The sequence below is a fragment of the Hypomesus nipponensis genome, chromosome 3 (genome assembly GCF_054491055.1).
Source record: "Hypomesus nipponensis isolate SF chromosome 3, ASM5449105v1, whole genome shotgun sequence".
NCBI lineage: Eukaryota > Metazoa > Chordata > Actinopteri > Osmeriformes > Osmeridae > Hypomesus > Hypomesus nipponensis.
The window spans coordinates 1,517,206-1,535,908 of NC_140363.1; the positions used below are offsets into that span (position 1 = coordinate 1,517,206).

Consider the following 18,703-nt stretch of genomic DNA (forward strand, 5'->3'; position numbering starts at 1 on the left):
TACAGAATCCCATAAATTGACACAACTGATTATTCTCCTGTGTCAGTGACATTCTAATCACCTCCTCCTTTGAAGAATTATCGGGATTTGATAAACTGAAGTAAATGAACAGGGGGACATTAGCTTACTGCCTGTGGTGCAACTAATGCTCTTGTTGATATCCTTGTTCACAACTGTCATCTAAGGACAGGCGGTGTTATCTCGGCAGGTTTTTTGATGCGGCAAGGCGGGCCGGACTTGTTCATGTGATACAGCAGGGAGGTGTTTTTCCAAAAGAGTTTGCAACAGACCAGACTGCACCATTCGGAATCTTACTGTTCCAGAGATTACCGTTGCAGCGGTTCAGATCTAGGATATTTCGTACCACAGATTTTTCAAGGAGACTTATTCGGAACGGCGGCTGTTAGATCATGGGAGAAACGCAATCATCTCCACGGGATGGCAAGGGGGAAGCTGTAGCCGAAGAGGAGAGCGTTAAAGTGGATGATGTTCAAGATGACGAAAACATTGAAGACAAGGTAAACTTCTAATAGGCCTAACCTAGTTAACATCATCCCAATAAACCTACTCTTATATCAAATGTGTAGCAACAAATTGATATTTTGTAATAGTATGTTCGTAACTATGATTTCACACATTAGCCTATTATGTTTTTGTAAACAAATACATGTAAACTGCTAATCCACTGTCACATGTAGCCCACTCCTGTTAGTCACCTTCGATCTTAACTGTTTTCTTAAGACCATCGTTCAGGGACATTTAATTACAAGCACAGTACTGATCATATTAATTTACTGTAAGCCTCTAAGAGTGGCGTGTCTGCGTACTGCAATATGCTGATATGGCTCATGAAGTTTATCAAAGCGCATCTCTATATCACACATCTAAGAAAAGAAAAACGTTTGTTCCTCTTTCCAAGGTTTAAACCTCTTTCCAATAGTTTAGATAAACCATATTAAAAAGATTGCAACCCTTTATCAACACTGCAAGTTGATAAGACGGTTTAATAAGTAAATTGTTTAAAATAAAATAAGTAAATTGTTTGAATTGCACTCTTACATGATGTTTACTTTCTAATTTAAATTGAGAAATGGATCACTTTGTAATGAAAATAAATAACGAAACTAGAAATTAAAAAACACTGTTGCTTAATATTTCAGATGAAGGAAAAACCTCACGCCTGATTATAACTAGTTTACTCCCAGAACATCTATTGCTACTGCGCCCTAAATAACAAACTGTATTCCCTTAGGCATGTCCTTTTCAAACTTAATAATTGTTGTCATCATTTGAAGTACCGCCATCACGCATTAGTACAGAAGCTTTAAATTGAGGGGCACCTTTGCTAAAAATGTCATATTTAATCACATTGTGGTGTTTATAATTTCATAGTCTACCCAGTTTGTTCCAAGTTTGTTTATGGTGGTGTGTATTGCATAGGTATGTGGTTTTGTGTTATGTGTTTGGCCAGGTGTTCCTTCTCCAGCACCACCTGCTTACTTTGACCAAGTGATTTTTTAGCAATGTGTTGCTTCACTTTGGAATCCTGTGTCAGTCTTCACATGTATGTCAGAAGTCAGTGTTGGAAGCCTCCATTGTGAGGATACACGGGAAGTGGACACCAAGGCTAGAATAACGACCTTCCATTTTGAGATCTAAGTAAAGCATCTTTCCGCAGAGAGAGAGATGGAATTTCCTCTTAACTGTATTCCTCTGGAGACAACATTGATTAGGTATTCTGTGTTTGACAGGATTACTCAGGCCATGGCTGAGCAGGACGTTTGGTATGATAGACTTTCCCAGTACTTTGACTGGAGTCAAGAAGCATTGTTATCCTCAATGATTACCTGAGATTAATATAACTTTGTTGTAATATTAGGCCTAACTTGTGTGAAAGACACTTGGGTTCTTGTGAGGAAAAAAGTGGTTGTTATGGTTTTTAGAGGGAGGTTCAACTGTGCATTTAAGCGTGCACAGGCCTTTGTTGTGTTCTAAAAGATCACTGCACAGAAGGAGTGGATAGATTCATGAGTCAGCAGCTGTGATCCAGCCAAGCCTCTGATACTAAAAGCTTTTCATTTCTCCATAGTGCTTTCTTTCCCATTTTAAAAGCTTGGTGTGAACGATCACTTTTTTCTCTCTCTCACTCTCTCTTTCTCTTTGCTTAGCTTGGTTCAGACCTAAATGCATGTATGTCCACGATTTTGTGCTCTGTAACGTTGCACACATGCACCAAGACAATGTTGCAATACAGGTTGTCATAGTTGTGCAATACATTACTACTTCATCAACTGAAGGTTCCTGTGGATTGTAACTGGACTGTTTGGCAACGCTAGTGATGATAATGATGGCATGAAGAGGTGTATTACACCAATCTCACAATATCTTGTTCTACATTGAACAAACCTGAAGTTGGGTAGTGTAACAGTACTGTTAGAACTGTGCACTTCTGGTCCTTGATTATCAGTTGCACTTGCTACATGTGCTTTGGAGGAAAGCATCTGCATCATGATCTTACTCTCTTTCAGTTACTCCAAAAAAATGGACAGATCTCAGGGTTGAATGAAAAAGCAGAGTTCCCGCCTGGAGAGTTCAATGGGGTGTGTGAAGACCATGTCCATGCAGAAGGTAAATACTAACTAGTTAAATAGTCTCTAAGCACATACAATAGACACACGTAGGTGGTGGACCCTGCAGGAACATGGTTGCCTGTGGTACAACTAAGCTGTTTGAATGTAGTCTAATATAACAAACATTTAAATTATCTTAACTCTTATGTAACATTATATAATAATACTTATTTTCCCCTTTTGTCAGTTTGCGAGAAAGATTCAGCTATTACTTCTCCAAAAGAGGATGTCTCAGACGCCCCTGAGACAGTGGAGACAGGAGAAGAAGGGCCTCTTGAGAGCCCACCTGAGGCACATGTAGAGGATGAGAAGAGATCACCTGAAGACACAGTAAACGACTCACCTGAAGATGCAACAAAGGAATCACCTGAGGACGCATCAAATGGCTCACCAGAGGACCCACTGAAGGATTCGCCTGACGACACAGCACAGGACTCACCTGAGGATGTGTCCAAGCCAGCCATGAATGAAGCGGAGGCAAAACTGAACGAGATCAATGAGAGTTTTAAAAAATTCTTCAGTATGGTAGGTTTTAAACTTACTGTGAAAAAAGACGCGGGTGAAAAGTCAGAAACAGTTCCAGAGTTGACCACTGAGGAAGAGGCAGAAACAAGTGCCTTAGATATCAAGGACACTGCAGAGGGGACTGCAAGTGAAAATGCTGAACAGAATATTGATTTGAGCCCAGAACAAGAGCCATCTGATAGCGATTCAAAGTCCAGCCCAACAACAACAGAAGACATTACGGTGGAGGAAGTTCCTGAGACGATTAAGGAGAAGAACTCAGAGGCAGGAGGAACCATTGAAGAAGTGTCGTGTGTTCAAAATGGCACAGAGGAGCTAGACCCAGTCACTCTCGATGGACAAGAAGATCCACCCAAACAAGAGGTGACATCTGAAAAGGATGCAGAAACCAGTCCTGAAGAGGAAGAGGATGCCATGTCTCCTATTAAACGTTTTTTTACTACAGGAATATTCGCAGGTTTAGGAAAAAAGAAAAAGGCTAAAGAAGAGGAGGAAAAAATGCAAGATGAGAGTATTGCAAAAGAACCCGAAGAGCTAAGACAACCAGAAGATGCAATTACACCAAAAGAGCCAGAACAAAATGGCGGTGAACTCAAAACTGATATGCTTCCCACATTAGACACAGGAAACACAGAGACGACTGATGTCCCTGAAATGAGTAACAACAACAAACATATTCATGAGGAAGAGAAAGCTGCTCCTGAGTGTCCATCAACCATCATCTCAAACGAAGCCGACCTTCTCAGCTCTCAGGAGAAAGAGAAAATTCAAGGTAGTCCACTCAAGAAGCTCTTATCTGGCGCTGGCTTGAGGAAACTATCAAAAAGGCAGAAGGGCAAGACAGCTTCTGCGGAGCAGCTTCAGTCATCCACAGAATCAGCAGAGTATCAAAGAGGAGAAACTCCAAAGGGGGCTGAAGAGAGAGAAATCACAGTGGTACCAGGTCAGGTAGATTCATGCCACGAATCTGAGGGTGATGCTAATTCAGATGGCGAAAGGAAGAAGGATGGCACCTGGGCTTCTTTCAAAAAGCTGGTTACCCCTAAAAGACGACCTAAAAGGCCCTCCGTTAGCGATGATGAGGCGGCCCCCGCAGCGCCACATGAGGATCCGAAGGCAAGTGAGGGAGAAGAGATCATCACCCTCAGCACGGAAGAGCAGAATAAGAAAGTCGATTGGGAGGCCTTCCTGTGTGGATCTGGGAAGAGAAGGAGCCGAAAGACATCGGACTCTGAAGACGAAAAGCCGGTGTATAAGAGGGAAGGTCGGAGGTCAGCTGATGAACCTAGGGACACAGCTGAGTCTCCATTAGACAGTTCCCAGGAGGGAGACTCCGAACATATGTACTCTTCTCCTGACCAAGCTGTCAGTCCTTCAGAAGGTGATGGCACGTCTACTTGGAAATCCCTTAAAAGGCTTGTCACCCCAAAGAGGAAGGCCAAAAGGGAAGAGGTTGGCAGAGACCTGACACTCTCTGATAGTGATATCACTAAAGACGATTCTTCATTTTCAATAAAGAAACTCATATCCGGACGCAAAAAGAGGAAGACTGAAGGAAAACCGGATCAAATGTCCTCCGATGAGGCTGAAAGGGCTGTTGGATCGGACGATGAAGACTCAGAAACACCAGCTGTGGTTCCATTGTCTGAATTTGACATGGATCCGATAGATGACCACAACTTGCAAACTCAAGCAGTCATAGAAAGCTCCATGTCTGCAGAAACAGAAGAGAAAGGCATCCCCAGTCCACTAACCGATCTGGTTATTCACATTTCCATCGTGCCTTCCGAACCAGAAAGCGTTCAAGACACCGACGACACCATGGCACAAACTTCAACTCCTGTGGAGGAATTCGAGGATCTAACAGAATTCATTAGTAAACATCAACAACTCAGTGACATCACTGAAGAGGGCGTGATAGAGGAGACTGTTGCCACACCTATGTCCACAGCTGAGGAGATTGCCCGAGACGACACCATAGCTGAAGACTTAATAGAGTTGACATCAGAGGCTGTTACCGCCCTGGAACCAATAGATGACTCCTTTGCAGACGAAACAACAGAAATGGTTTCAGCTGTTTCCCAGCTGACCGAGTCGTCTAAAACGTCGGGTAACACAACACCAGTCCCAGCACAACATGATAGCACTGAAACAGAGGCCCTTCTGCAGGAGGTTGTTGAAACCATTTGTGTCACTGCAGATACGTTCGCAGTAACTACCGAAGATGCAGGTATAGAGAGAGTAGCCGTTTCAGTCTCTCCCCGGGTATTTGGGATACCCACGGAACAAGAAGCCAACATTTTTGAAGCACATGCAAAATCAGATGCAGTTACCATCTGCACAGATCTAGACAGTGATGAACTTAACACTCCAATTAAAGACCCCATGATACCTCTGGTGGAGTGTATATCTGAAATCAGAGAGGCCATTTCCACAGAGGTGGCTCCTGAGGCTGAAACTGAGTTTAATTCAGCTGGAATTTCCACCGATGAGGTACACAAAGCTGATGTTGCCGAAGCCCTTGAGATTACAGACACTATTTTAATATCTACGGAATCAGACGACCTGAACACCACTGATGATAGCCAAACGTCGACTGAGGGTGTATTTGAAGTTAGCGAGGCTCCATTTGAAGATATAACTGAAGAGTTTGATGCAACTGGAATGACCACAGATAACATGGATCTCTTCGATTTCAGAGAACCACAAGAAGACTATAGTGTAGGAGCAACTTTCCAAACTCTAGAACCAGAAGAGCTGAAAGTTATTGATGATAGCCAATTCCAGGTTGAAGATGAAATCGAACTCCCACATCGAGAGCCAGAAGAACTGATAGTTATTGATGACAGCCAAGGTGAAACTGTAATCACTGAAACAATGCCTGAGGATAAACCTGATGAGATGGACTCTGCTGTCAGTATTAATGATGGGGAAGAACAGTCAGAATTCTTTGAGCCACAAGCAATCTCTAGTGGTCTAGACACTGACAAACAGCATGTACTGGATGATAGTGAAACCAGTATTCAGGATGAAACTGTAGTCACTGAAACAATGCCTAAGGACACCACGGAAACGTTTGACTCACCTACAAATATTAGTGAAGTGGAAGAACAAAGAGAATTTTATGAGTCAAAAGAAATCTGTACAAGCCTTGACAGTGCCATTGATGAGAGTTTCTTGCTGAGAGAGTGTGTAACTGGAGTCAGTGAGGCATTGAACACAGAGCTGGAAACCAAGAACAAAACTGAACATGTTGATTCGGCTGACACTGTAATGGATGATGTTAACAAAACTGAAATAGAATTTCAAGAATCCGACTTGATAGTTACAGAATTTCAAGAAGCAGATTCGACAATTGCAGCAGTCGAACGAAAAAGAGAAATCGAGCAAAGTCAAGAAGCGAGCAGAGAACCATATTTAGAGAATTACAGTGGTGAAGTTGCCCAACCCATTGACACAGTGGACGAGGATCAAAAAACAGAACAAGTGGAGGAGTTACAAGGGGCCAGTCCTGTACATGTGGCCCCCATGGAGTCAGAGGTGATAGGAATACAGGTTATTGAAAGGCAGGTTGTAGCAGAGGACATTCCACAGACAGAATCAGAGGTAATTTCACTCTCCGAGGAGCCTCTCTGTAAACAGGAAGCCAATATCACTGATGTCACTGTGGAGGAGGAAAAAGAAGAGGACCTTCAGAGTGTTCCAGAGGACAGGGCAAATGTTGAGCATGCTCCAGTGGTTGAACTTATCACATGCTCGGCGGTGGAAGATTCTATGTACATCCCCGATACTCCCATGGCAGAAATGTCAGATGTTTCGGCAACTTTGATGGCTGTTGTGGCAACCGGTGTAGAGTCCCCAGAGCTAGTAGAGAGAGTGGATATTTTGACCCCACAGATAGACAGCCTTGTAGTGCAGGCAGTAGAGGTAAAAGACGAAAATGCAATGCAAAACGTGCCATTGATGCAGTGTATGGATGACCATGAAATCCAGGTTCAGGTGGTGGACATTGATGTGGAGTCAGCAGAGGTAGTTGTTGAGACTGCTCTTAAGGGGGTTTCCACTGATACTGTGGTGGTTGTAGATGGTTGTGGTGAAGAGGAGAAAGCAGTCGACACTTTGTCAGCTCCTTTGGAGATCGAAGAGGACGTCACTGAAGAGGCTAGTAGCGTTATTACTTTGGAAATCCATCAACATGAAATGTATAACCAGGAAGCGTCAGTGCCACTGACAGAAGCTTCACTGTCAGATGACAAGGTTGACACTGAATTGATGAAGGAAGCAGAGCTCCATAAAGCACCAGAGGATACTATGGAGACAGGTAGTCAAGACACAGATGGCTATTTAGTTCACAGTGTCACAGAGGCCACAGAGATAATTCAATCATCTGCAAATTATTTAGAAGTTGAGTCTATTACTGAAGTTGGTGGGGATCCATATATAGGTTCATATCCCAAGGATGAACTGGTTCTTGAAGAAGATACAGTCAACAATGATTCAGTCATTCCTCTGAATTTGGCAGAAATGTCTATCCCAGAGCAGGAGAGAGATCTTGAGGAAAAGAAAGATGAATCCAATCATTTCGTTGTTGACTTAGTTCCAGAGGGTGCAACAGAGGCCTTGGAGTCATTGGTTGTGGAAAGACGGAGGGAAGAAGAGACAGAGGAGAAGATGACGCAGACGGTCGGCCCCCTGGTGGAACAGTCCACAAGTGGAGGTATGGTGTCTTCAGCAGTTCATCTTGGGACACCCTCAAGCTTGACTTTGGAGGTGAAACTGAACTTTCAGTTTGGACAAACACAGGAAGTTGTAAACACTATCCGGCCAGTTTCTGAGAGAACTGAGCCATTGAAACACACAGAGGTATCTGAGGTGGGAATTCAAGCAACAGAGAAATTGGATCCCATCGGACAATTAAAAGTAGTCGAGACGCCAGTCCCTCAACCAGAAAAAATGGAACCATTAAGCCAGACTGAGGTACACAAGACCAACACAGTTACAAGGCAGACTGGGGAGGAGATTAAGAGACAACTAGAGGAGGAGTTTGACCAAGATGTGTGGCTAGATGCTGAAGAAGACATAGACACCCAGGAGAGCATAGGGAGAACATGGAGCAAAGCTGCTGAATGTCTGCAAAGACTGGAATCGCAGGAAAATACACAACCCAAAACAGGGATGAGTGACCACATGTCTCAGGATTGGAATGTCCTGGACGTAGAAGAGGTTAGTAAAGAAACACAGAAGCCAGATGAAACAGCAGGAATAGAGAGTGAAGACGTTTTTGATATAGCACTTGAGCGTCCGAGTTGTCTGTCAGAAATCGAATCGATGATGGACACTAGTATCATTGATTTTGATTGAGGCCGTCATCATCTGATAGATGTGATCTATTGGTGAGACATTTTTTATTTCAGTATCTTAAAACATGATGTGTAATATGTGTAAACCAATATTTTCATTGGACACTTTGCCATAATAATATTTTTATGTTTGTCCTTGCACGTTTCCTCAGAAGTAAGGAAAAGACGACCGGATAGGTCCACAAGGAGCTGACAGTTGATAACACACTGTCGAAGAATCCATCACAACACATAAAACTACATTGGAAAAGTAACATTCAACCAAACCTGATGCTGGAAATATAAACAAGATTTCTGAATTAATTTACCCACCATTGGTTACTTTTTCATATTACTCTTAGTGTTACATCAAAGTTTAACTGCACTAGCAGTATTTCTTTCAATATTTTTGTTTTCCTTTTCAAGGTCCTATGTGTTACAATATATCCTTGGAGGTACAATAATGTATATTTCATTATTTATGTTTGCAATGTACAGTATGTCATTTCTTACCCTATTGTTTTCAGTCTTGTGAACTTAGGAAGAAACCGTAATAGCTTATTAGTAAAGTCATCCAACACTAACAGGTATTCAGTTTTGACTGAATACAAATATGACAAATATAGCCGGCATACAGGGTGAACTGTAATTTGCAGTAGCAATGGTTAACACCAAATATCATGGATGACGTTACATATTGTAGACATTAACTTTATGTGGATTCATAACATAGCAAAACACTCACTACTCATGTAGAACTTGGTGTACAAGATACCAAAATAGAAACCTAACATCCCATCATTGTGTTACACTGCTTGGCATGGCGCAATGACATTTTTTCATTTTCTAAAATGTAAAATAAATGCACATTATTTGAAATTGTTTATTTACAAATTGTGTAAAATAATATAAAACAATAACTTGCACTGCTAATGCAAAAATGGCAGCTTGTCCATACTTGTTTTGTTTCAATGTGTGTATATCTGAATGAGCAAGTGGAAGTGTAGTATATGAGATCTGTTTTCCTTTATTTAGGCCTTTGGATTGGCTGCTGTTAAAATGTTTCTTAACATTTGTAGAAATTGCATTCCTGCCAATGTTATATGATGTAATAACTAATAACTAAATGCAAACATGTTGTTGGACTTTTTATATTTGAAAGCTGAAATAAATGCTAATGATTGTAAATCAGGCAAAATAAAAGTATTTTAAATCTGCTCCTTTAAGCACAACCTGTTTTGTGAAATATTTATTTCAAACTGTATCTCAATTGTATCTAATTGTATCTGCAGCTCCGATTTTAGACACAAATGGATGATCAAATCAGTTTTTATTATACTTATTTTACCAGACAAATAAATGGTTATTTCCGCATAGAAATACAGTCAATACAAAACAAACACCAACAGTGTTCAACATTACACTCTGTCACACAACTGTATACTGAAACAGATTTATCTATATAATAACTTAAAATAGGTATTGGTATGGTGAAATGAGCTAAATCCAATTAGCTATTTTCTTTTGTCAGCATGTACAGTAAAATCAGAAATATGTCTCAAATTTCTCATTACGATCCAAAATGTTACAAAACTAGTTTCTTATCCAGCAATGCTTTCTTGTGTTTGTTCTTCGTACATATTTTACTTCCAGTCTTACATTCAGGTGAACTTTAGCCACCGTTGTCGTACCTCCTCAGAAGATGACTCTGGCGAGTTCAAACATCACCTCAATCGTGATGAGTATGACGATCATCCACTCCAGCCTCAAGCTGTGCTTCTCACTCAGGTGGTTCCTCATCAGATCTGTCAGCTCCGTGCAGTGCTGCAGCTTCTCGTTCACCACCTGAGATACCGCCACAGGACCAGACCCATCACTTCCTCAGATCTGATTTGATCTCATCTGTTTAATGAGTCGTCATGCCAAATGTAAAGTAGAACCAAACGAGGGTCTTTGTTCATTTAGGTCTGTTGTTTTTAATCTTGAAAGATAGTAGCCATGAACAACCGTCCTTGTGACAGTATTGGCAAATACACATACAAAGACTGACTTGACATTTATACACTGCAGAACACAATTACAGCTACAATATGTGTACCTATGACATGTTTGATACAGGATGTGGCAAGACCCACAATGCATCTGTTGGACAACAAAGGTAAACAAAATGTACCCAGCAATTCAGAAGCATGGATTTGGGACTGTAACCCGTGACACAACATGCACTATGCAGCATTGTAGAATGGAACTTTGGTTATCTAGCCCTGCCATGGTGATGTGTGGGGGTGACCAGTGGGACAACTACCTTGACGCGGCGGTTGATGCTGAGGAACTGACAGGTCTTGTCATACAGCTGCTCCAACTCCTCTCTGTCCCAGTAGAAGTCAGGAGTCATGAGCAGGTCAGAACTCAGGTTTATACAGTGTCTGGAAACATCGAACACAAGCAGGAAAGAGAGTAAATGGGGGATTCTGGTATTATCATCATCATCCTCATCCACATTTTAACTGTTTAGATAAAGTTTACAAAATAAAATATTTGCCAACATTTGAATAGGACTTCATTTACCGATAACATTTTCAGCTGATTAAATTTACCTCAGAGAAAAGAGCTCCCCGATTTTCTGCAACACTTCTCCCCTGGACAACTTAACACTTTGACCAGATTTCAGCATCTGTTTAGAAAGAGTCAGTCCACTATGTTGGTAACGTTTAATTAAAGTATCAGAGAAGTAAGTTTGGTGGGCTCAGGTTAGGTAAAAATATGAACAATGAATGTGGCGTGGCTTTAAAGGTCAAACCAATAAAATATGCATTACACTCCGTAATCAGATACTCTATATTTGTACAAGCACCACTATCCATTAGTACTTATGAATTATAAATTATAGATGGTCCACAGTATTTGTTTTTCAAGTGTTAAAGGTTTTAGGGTTGGAAAGTGATTTACCTCTGGGATTGACTGTATGGAGTCTACAAAGTTGTCTAAAGACACTTCCCAAATCGCCAACTTCACTGCAACAAAACAGAGACAAAGAACAGCTGTTTGAATGCCAATGTTTTACACGTACAGTAACATGTACAGTAACTGCAACACTATATTGTTTATCACTGAAACAGTGACAAACACTGAATTCAGCTAACCAGACAGGGAGAGAGCGTTGGAGAATGCGAACTTCTCCAACACTGCTTGGTCTTGCTCCATCTCACAGTTCAGAAGGAAGTTACCGTGGTGAAGCTTGGAGTTTCCTCTGACCCAAACCAAGAGAAAAGTCTTCCAATTAACACTTCCAGTTTTTACAAAACATGTAATCAACTTAAAAGCTTTAAGATGCATATACTATGGTACATACTCTCCAATTTGATAGTTTATCTCTTCATTTTCCCAGTGGATCAAAGCCACCTCATAGGGCTGGATCTCATGCTGTTCTAGAATTCTCATTGCTTTTTTCATCTGCGATAACATAAAGGAAAATATTACACCAGGAACCAGTGTGTTGTCACAAAAAAATTTAACTACATGCCTATGGGGTTTATGATACCGTTTTTTCTTCAACATTCCAGAACACCACTGAGCCTTCCCTAGAGTTGAGAACCATCAGAGTTTAGGCTTTGATAACAGCACTGTTCAGACTAATCAACATTTGATGTCTGCAACCAGACATGCTTACACATACAGTACGTTGATATTACAGACATACCTGAAGAAAAACATTAGTGCACTGTCTCCTGGTTTTGAAATGTTGTCTGTGCATATTACCAATACATTTGAGGCATCTGAAATGAAGATAAACCATTAAAATATGAGCACATTCAAGTCTAGAACTGGCCTAACAATGATTAAAACAGTTGAGGCATGTTTACCTCTTGGCAAATCTACTTCGTAGAAGCCATGGGCTATGAGATCGTGGCAGAGAGTAGGCAAATGATACTGGTCTGCAGTAGCATAGGCAATACACTGCATGACATCCTACAGGAAGAGAGAGGGGCATACTGTAATTTATGATTTAAGTAATCAATACAACAACTGGATGGGGAGTATCCGTATTATTTTAGTGGCATCAACTTTAGCAGTATTAGTAATTGTAGTATTTGTAGCATTAGTGTTGCCACAATGTGTCAAGTCCGGTGTAAAGGTACCTTGTCCTCCTGGACAGGCTGGTTAGCTCTGGATGGTTGCTTGGTTCTCGGCCCTTTAGGAATTCTCTTTCCAGGAAGAGGCACAGATTTGAAAGCTGGCTTGAACACAGTTTTTATAGGCAGTGTTGAGTAGAAACGCGTCTGTACACTCCGGTATTGGGTGAGATCACTTGAGACAGCTAAAGACGTCCTTGTGTTGAAACACTGTGGCATGTGCAAATCATGTTGCACAGCTTGTCCTAATGTCCAGCATTGGTCACGAGCCGTTCTAGGAAAAGATACTGAGCTGTTCAAGGCTGCAAATGTCTTTGTTTGTGTCTCATACTTGTGTTGCTGGACTGGATCTGTCACACCAGAATGGGATGACACAGCTGTCCTCAACAAAGGCTGATGAATTCTCAGCCGGCAGAAGAGAGTTCGGAGAATCATACCTACATGTACTTACTCCACAGACAGATGGGAGAAAAAAGAGAATTGTCATTTATAAAGGCACCACTACATCCGAATCTCATATCAGTGGTAGATTGACCTTGGCTTCCGATCGATAAGTGGACACGTACAAAGATATAATCGCAATACCAAGTTTGATTATACCATTGTAACCACTAGATATCATATTGTTCATGCAGCTCACAGAAGCACGAAATAATCGTTTGCCACAGCAAAACGTTTAGCTATTTTGTAGCAAGTATGGTATGCATGATGTAGCATGCAAGCTAGCACAAGCTAGATACCTTGCTTCAATAAATGGAATAGCAAGAAACAGTTTGACACATCTGAAGAACGTGGCCAAACTCACCAAATCACACTTTTCAAACAAAATATTGTACAGCCAACGACGGATATTGTCATAGTAAAACACATAGGTAAGTATTCAAAGATAACTAAGTGTCATAGACATAACAGCTTGGTTTGTAGTTCTCTTACGCCACGTCGCATTTGAATGACGACTTTAAGAACGCGACTTGTCCGAATATTTTTAAGACGCACCCCTCTGAACTTGCACTTATTGTTTTGAAGACAATATTATTAATTTTGAGAATCAATTGTATTACAATACATTTGGTGGTTAGGATAAAGCATTCAAATGATACATAAACACATACGAGCTTTCCACACTATAGTAGTGGTGTTAATAGGCAGTAAGTTTCCATCAGCGCCCTCTCTGGTAAAACATTAGCTAATGTTTTTTGTTGCCTGGAGACTTCAAACAGAGAAGTGATCTAAGCAGAAGACATCTTTATCATACTAACTTTATCCTACAATGGAAGGCATTGGTGTAGACGTACAAGAAAGAAGATGCGACGAGGTAAATCAGTGACTTGACTATCTTATTTTGAGAAGACACATTTTACATTTTGCATGGATTGTTTCACTTAGCATAAAAACTACATACGCTTTTTCATGTAAAAAAACAAACATAGTTTACATAGCAAATGGGACCATAATTAACCAATTGTCAGTCTTATTATACAAATATCTCCAGAAGACAGTTCAAGGTTGTTGAACTGGGACAGATTGGCCTCTTTCCATCTTATCAGCAGGATGTGGTTCATGAGAGAGACCGGCTGAAGATGAGAGTGGCTGTGTTGGAGGAGAGCGTGAGGTCATATGAGGTTGAGTGTAAAGCCAGCAGAGAGACGGTGATGAGACTGGTGTCAGAGCTGGGCTGTGAACGCAAGACTGCAGCCAGCACTGCAGAGTCGCTGGAGTCCCTCAGACTGGTATCAAGCCCACCTCTATACAACACATTTTACATAGTAAACGTTTACTTTTTAGTTAGTTTACGTTTTTCTCCAAAGTGACCTACAAATAGTGCATGAAGAAAGTACAACAGAAAATCAAGGATCAGAAGTACATAGTTCTAACATTATTTTGGTGGTTAGTCAAGGAACATTCTGTATTTACCAGGCATAAAACAACTATGTACAAACAGTTGACTACTATCATACTGTGTGTTCAAAATTAATCATTATCACTGTTTACAGTAGACATTGAGACTGTTACTTTTGCTATTGTGGTGTCCAGTGGGCCTACAGTACTGTCTACCTCACTGAACGTATCTTGCAGGAGTTGAAAAGTGCCCTGGTGTCAAAGAGGAGTGGGGATATCCAGAAGCAGAGTCTGCTGGAAAGGCTGGAGGCCGGCAGCCGAGTCATAGAGGCAGCTAAATTGGAGGCAGCATGCTTGGAAAAGCAGGTCCAGGAGCTTGATGGGAGACACCGTGCAAGCCAAGGGGAGACCCGGGCAACCCTGGGCCAACTGAACAATCTACGGGACAAGCTTGTGGGTCTACTGCTGGGCCACACTGGAGAAGCCCTACAGACTGACAGAGAAATACTGCAAAGTGTGGCTGACCTTTGCTCCAGGGAGGGGAATGCGAAAACTGTAGGCTAGCTAACTGTGGTCTTTCTCTATAGGTCTTCCTCATACTAGTGGTGCTGTTTACATACAATAATAATAATAATAATAATAACATATTTACTGACCCAAGCAAAAATGGTTTTAAAATACAATCCTCCACCTGTACTTCTACTATTCATCTATCTTATGTTGTCTCACATGTGCATTTTTTCCCCTCCTTCTGTTTATGCTATGAGGTGGCTAAAGGAATACGTATTTTGTCACAAAGACTGAACAATAATCCTTTTTGAATCATTGAACGTTTCAGACCATAACGGAGCTGGAGAAGAAGCTGTCTGATGCATCAGAGTCAGTGGTCCTGGAGGCGGAGCTCCGCCGTGGGGCCCTGCAGAGGGCTGAGCTGGACGAGCAGCAGGTGCAGGAGCTGAGGGAGCGCCTGCGGGGCCTGGAGGCAGAGCTGCTGGCAGCAGACGTCCACCGCGATGGCCTTACTCATAGCAGGGAGCATGTGAGCACTGTCCCCTTGTGATGACACGTTGTGGCAAAGGCTGGATTTATCAATCCACGTTTTTTCCGTTCTTGTGTTCTTGCGAACTTGTTTGACGTCATCTTTCATTGCCCAAGTACGATTCCAATCTAAAGAACACAAGTCACCAAGAACGTCAAAAATACTCTGAAGCGTACTTGAGCCGCCCCTTTTATCGAGGATGCATCGGATGGTGACTTGGTCAGCAAGAACACATCTGATTTCCCAGCTGGGGCGAATCTAGGTTCCCACTTTTGGAGGGGCTAAGCCCCTAGATAAAACGTATTATTTTCCTGTAACCCAGCAAAACAAGGGGGGTCTGGGGGCATGTTCCCCCAGAAGAATTTGAAAAATATATCCTTTTAAATAGTGTATTTTTTTGGGGGGGGCTAATTAAACCAAAATAGGGCTAGATCAGCCCATGTTTCCCAGAAGTCATTGCAAGAACACATGCATCTCAAATTGTTCTCCGTCCTCGCGGTCTTGCAAGACCGTTCTCGCAAGACGCTTGGCAAGAACGTTCTTCTCGAGAACGCAAGTATGTTCCTAGCGTTCTTCGGATTGATAAACAGCCATAGTGGAGGGCAATAAGTGTCGTCCCATTGTGATGACACTTTGTCAGCTGATTGGTTTTAGTGGCATTGGAGTGACACTTGGAAGGTAACCATACTGATTGTGATGTGCCACTCTGACACCATATACCTCGTGAGGTCTCTGGAAAAGTTAATATTATGTAAGGCGCTGAGATTCATTACATTACATGTACGATAAATGCATTTATTTAGCAACTTTCCCAAGTGAAATACAAAGTGGGAACGTAGTAAGTGAAGCAGATAATGAAGCACTAGAAGTGACTGGTTCTACATTTACATTTAGCAGACGCTCTTATCCAGAGCGACTTACAGTAAATACAGGGATATTCACTGTATATATATATATATATATTCCCGAGGCAAGTAGGGTGAAGTGCCTTGCCCAAGAACACAACGTCAGTTGGCACGGCGGGGAATCAATCCGGCAACCTTCTGATCACTAGCCCGACTCCCTCACCGCTCAGCCATCTGACTCCCTAACATTATTACAGTGGTTAGTGCAGAGGAGCAGTCAGTGTTTTTCAAGACACTGTGTGATCCCATTACGATGACACATTCTCTGCTGATGGGTTTGGCTGGCGTTGGACCCACACCTGAAAAACACCTGTACTGATTGCAACGTGCCACTCTGCAGTATGAGCAGTTCCTGGAACAGTTGTCGGAGAAGATGAAGGTTGACAGCATCGCTGCTGACCTGGGGTTCGACATGAGGCTGCACCTGATCCTGTCCCGGGCAGAGCAGCTGGTCAAACAGGAAGGCACAGCATTGGTGGAGAGCAAGACCCTGGTCCACGGTCTGCAGAGGAAGGTACAAGTTAGACACAGCCTTCTTCAGGGGTATACAATTCAGTACATTCAGGTTTCACCTGAATTCCTACGTTCCCCTCTACTTGGTGTGTACATGCTTGGGTGTGCTCATGTGTGCATCAACTCACGCCACAGCTGAAGGCCCTGAAGGAACGTCTGCAGAGCAAGGAGCTCCACATGGAGTTGCTGAGGAAGAAGCTGTACGACCTGGAGCAGGAGAAGAACGGACGCTCGGCCCTGGCGGTGCAGCGAGACAACGCCCAGTTGGAGGCCCGGAAGCTGCAGAAGAAGCTGGAGCGACTGCGAGGGGAGCTGGACTCTGCCAAGATCTCCAATACGGAGCTCAAGGCCCAGCTCTCCCACACCAATGAGCTGAAGGTAGAAGGGAGGGGTGCCCAGTCCCACGCCTCTAGAGGAAGGGTCATCTAACCAACTGGCAGATGAGATGCTACACTCAAAGTATATGTTGTTTGTCGTATATGATTTAAAGCACTTTAAAGTATTGCATTCTATGAATTAAACTGTATGGAAGTTTCAAGTATTTCCCTACTTATGGTTTCACCAAATGCTGACCCAGAAGATTTGATCTTTGCCATATTTAAGATTCAATAGCCTGGTGGCGTATTTGGATCTCCTGTGGAGTTAACTGTCTCTCAGATGAAATGTAGCCAGTGGTTCAGGCTATGCTGTGTCTGCTATGCTAAGCTCCAAGTCCTGGAGCAGAGTCAGTCCCTGGGGGAGCAGAGTGGGAGGCTGGAGGAGCTGGAGAAGGGGAAGGCCGAGGTGGAGAGCTCTCTCACCATGGTGAGGTCAGACCTCCAGAGCTGGGAGAGGACGGCCAAGGAGGACCAGCAGCACCTTGCCACTCTCAGACAGACCCTGGTCCAGCTCACCGAGAGGGAGAGAGAGGTGGGATGAGACTCTTACTGGAACGCATGTAATAATTAACCCTGAAGGAACAGTGAATCAGTAATTGTTGGCTTTTTCTGTCCCAGTTGGCCGACTTTCGCATGGTGGTCTCCAAGATGGTGGGTCTGGACGTCACATCTCTGACCCTCCCCGACTACGAGATCATCAAACACCTGGAGGGCTTATTTAACACCCACCACCAACACCACCCTCACCTCCACTACCCTCACTTCCACCTCCACCACCCCAGGCTTCCCTGGCCCTACCCTGCCCAGCAGCACCCTCACCAACCATGGGTCCAGGGCAGCGCTGACATCCCTGGGTCCAGGCATGCTCTCTCTGCTGCATCTCTGAGGCCAGCTGCTCCCCAGGCTCTCCCTCCGCATGAAACCTAGTCCAGTAAACTGCAGCTATGGTACTGAACTCTGGATAGAAGTGCGAATGATTTATCAAGCTTTCGACATACATGAATGAACCTAGTATTGAGTACTGGAAGGGGAAATATTAAAATCAGGATAAATAAAACATATTCAACATTTTGACTGAAACTGGATGGTGAAGTACAGGGTATTATAGCATGTGTAACATTATTAATATATAATGTAATATTATATGGGTTTGATAAAATGTAGCTCCTTAATATGCTTCTGTTTCTTGTTTCAGTGTTTGAGGGGTTTTTCAAGGTCAACACCTAGCAAACCGTTTTCCATGACTTAAAGTATCCTGTTAAATAAAAGACACAATCAAATTGGCAATTGGCATTCAATGTTTGTGATTTTGGGCCCGTTATACATTTATATTGTTATATACAGAACTTATTCAATAATTCTGGACTGTGATACATTTAACACTGACATAGAGCCATACAAAA

The 18,703-nt window shown here is 42.5% G+C and overlaps 3 protein-coding genes across 7 annotated transcripts; 2 read left to right on the forward strand and 1 right to left on the reverse strand.

Moving 5' to 3' along the window:
• Positions 1 to 307: 307 nt before the first annotated feature.
• On the forward strand, positions 308 to 9,662 carry akap12a (A kinase (PRKA) anchor protein 12a). Of its 2 annotated transcripts, XM_084683664.1 has the most exons (4): positions 308 to 518; positions 2,529 to 2,628; positions 2,818 to 8,378; positions 8,668 to 9,662. In XM_084683664.1, exons 1-4 carry the CDS (start codon positions 411 to 413, stop codon positions 8,671 to 8,673), a joined length of 5,775 nt encoding a protein of 1,924 aa, XP_084539790.1. In that variant the 5' UTR covers positions 308 to 410; the 3' UTR covers positions 8,674 to 9,662. The 2 variants fall into 2 exon arrangements, with proteins under 2 accessions (XP_084539790.1, XP_084539782.1); XM_084683656.1 differs by lacking the exon at positions 8,668 to 9,662 and having other exon boundaries at positions 2,818 to 8,548.
• Positions 9,663 to 9,807: 145 nt separating this feature from the next.
• rmnd1 (required for meiotic nuclear division 1 homolog) lies at positions 9,808 to 13,686 on the reverse strand. 2 transcript variants are annotated; one of them, XM_084683716.1, is made up of 11 exons: positions 13,433 to 13,686; positions 12,634 to 13,073; positions 12,358 to 12,463; positions 12,195 to 12,270; positions 12,036 to 12,075; positions 11,847 to 11,947; positions 11,638 to 11,744; positions 11,444 to 11,508; positions 11,092 to 11,168; positions 10,800 to 10,920; positions 9,808 to 10,339 (listed from the first exon to the last, which is right to left on the reverse strand). In XM_084683716.1, exons 2-11 carry the CDS (start codon positions 13,060 to 13,062, stop codon positions 10,190 to 10,192), a joined length of 1,272 nt encoding a protein of 423 aa, XP_084539842.1. In that variant the 5' UTR covers positions 13,063 to 13,073; positions 13,433 to 13,686; the 3' UTR covers positions 9,808 to 10,189. The 2 variants fall into 2 exon arrangements, with proteins under 2 accessions (XP_084539842.1, XP_084539833.1); XM_084683707.1 differs by having other exon boundaries at positions 12,634 to 13,077; positions 13,433 to 13,685.
• ccdc170 (coiled-coil domain containing 170) lies at positions 12,915 to 18,587 on the forward strand. 3 transcript variants are annotated; one of them, XM_084683685.1, is made up of 10 exons: positions 12,915 to 13,499; positions 13,837 to 13,942; positions 14,175 to 14,357; positions 14,704 to 15,021; positions 15,305 to 15,505; positions 16,751 to 16,924; positions 17,059 to 17,301; positions 17,629 to 17,832; positions 17,919 to 18,247; positions 18,496 to 18,587. In XM_084683685.1, the coding sequence occupies exons 2-9, from the start codon at positions 13,898 to 13,900 to the stop codon at positions 18,225 to 18,227; spliced, it is 1,677 nt and encodes a 558-aa protein (XP_084539811.1). In that variant the 5' UTR covers positions 12,915 to 13,499; positions 13,837 to 13,897; the 3' UTR covers positions 18,228 to 18,247; positions 18,496 to 18,587. The 3 variants fall into 3 exon arrangements, with proteins under 3 accessions (XP_084539811.1, XP_084539803.1, XP_084539821.1); XM_084683677.1 differs by having other exon boundaries at positions 17,919 to 18,587; XM_084683695.1 differs by having other exon boundaries at positions 14,704 to 14,919; positions 17,919 to 18,587.
• Positions 18,588 to 18,703: the final 116 nt, after the last annotated feature.

Bases quoted from the DNA above. Each gene is read 5' to 3' on its own strand.
- akap12a (XM_084683656.1), top strand. From the start codon at position 411: ATGGGAGAAACGCAATCATCTCCACGGGATGGCAAGGGGGAAGCTGTA. The intron at 519-2,528 runs GTAAACTTCTAA...ACTCTCTTTCAG, and splicing joins ACGAAAACATTGAAGACAAG to TTACTCCAAAAAAATGGACA. The intron at 2,629-2,817 runs GTAAATACTAAC...CCCTTTTGTCAG, and splicing joins AGACCATGTCCATGCAGAAG to TTTGCGAGAAAGATTCAGCT.
- rmnd1 (XM_084683716.1), bottom strand. From the start codon at position 13,062: ATGATTCTCCGAACTCTCTTCTGCCGGCTGAGAATTCATCAGCCTTTG. The intron at 11,948-12,035 runs GTATCATAAACC...ATGTTATCGCAG, and splicing joins GGAATGTTGAAGAAAAAACG to ATGAAAAAAGCAATGAGAAT. The intron at 11,745-11,846 runs GTATGTACCATA...GGTTTGGGTCAG, and splicing joins ATAAACTATCAAATTGGAGA to AGGAAACTCCAAGCTTCACC.
- ccdc170 (XM_084683677.1), top strand. From the start codon at position 13,898: ATGGAAGGCATTGGTGTAGACGTACAAGAAAGAAGATGCGACGAG. The intron at 15,506-16,750 runs GTGAGCACTGTC...GCCACTCTGCAG, and splicing joins TTACTCATAGCAGGGAGCAT to TATGAGCAGTTCCTGGAACA. The intron at 17,833-17,918 runs GTGGGATGAGAC...TTTCTGTCCCAG, and splicing joins TCACCGAGAGGGAGAGAGAG to TTGGCCGACTTTCGCATGGT.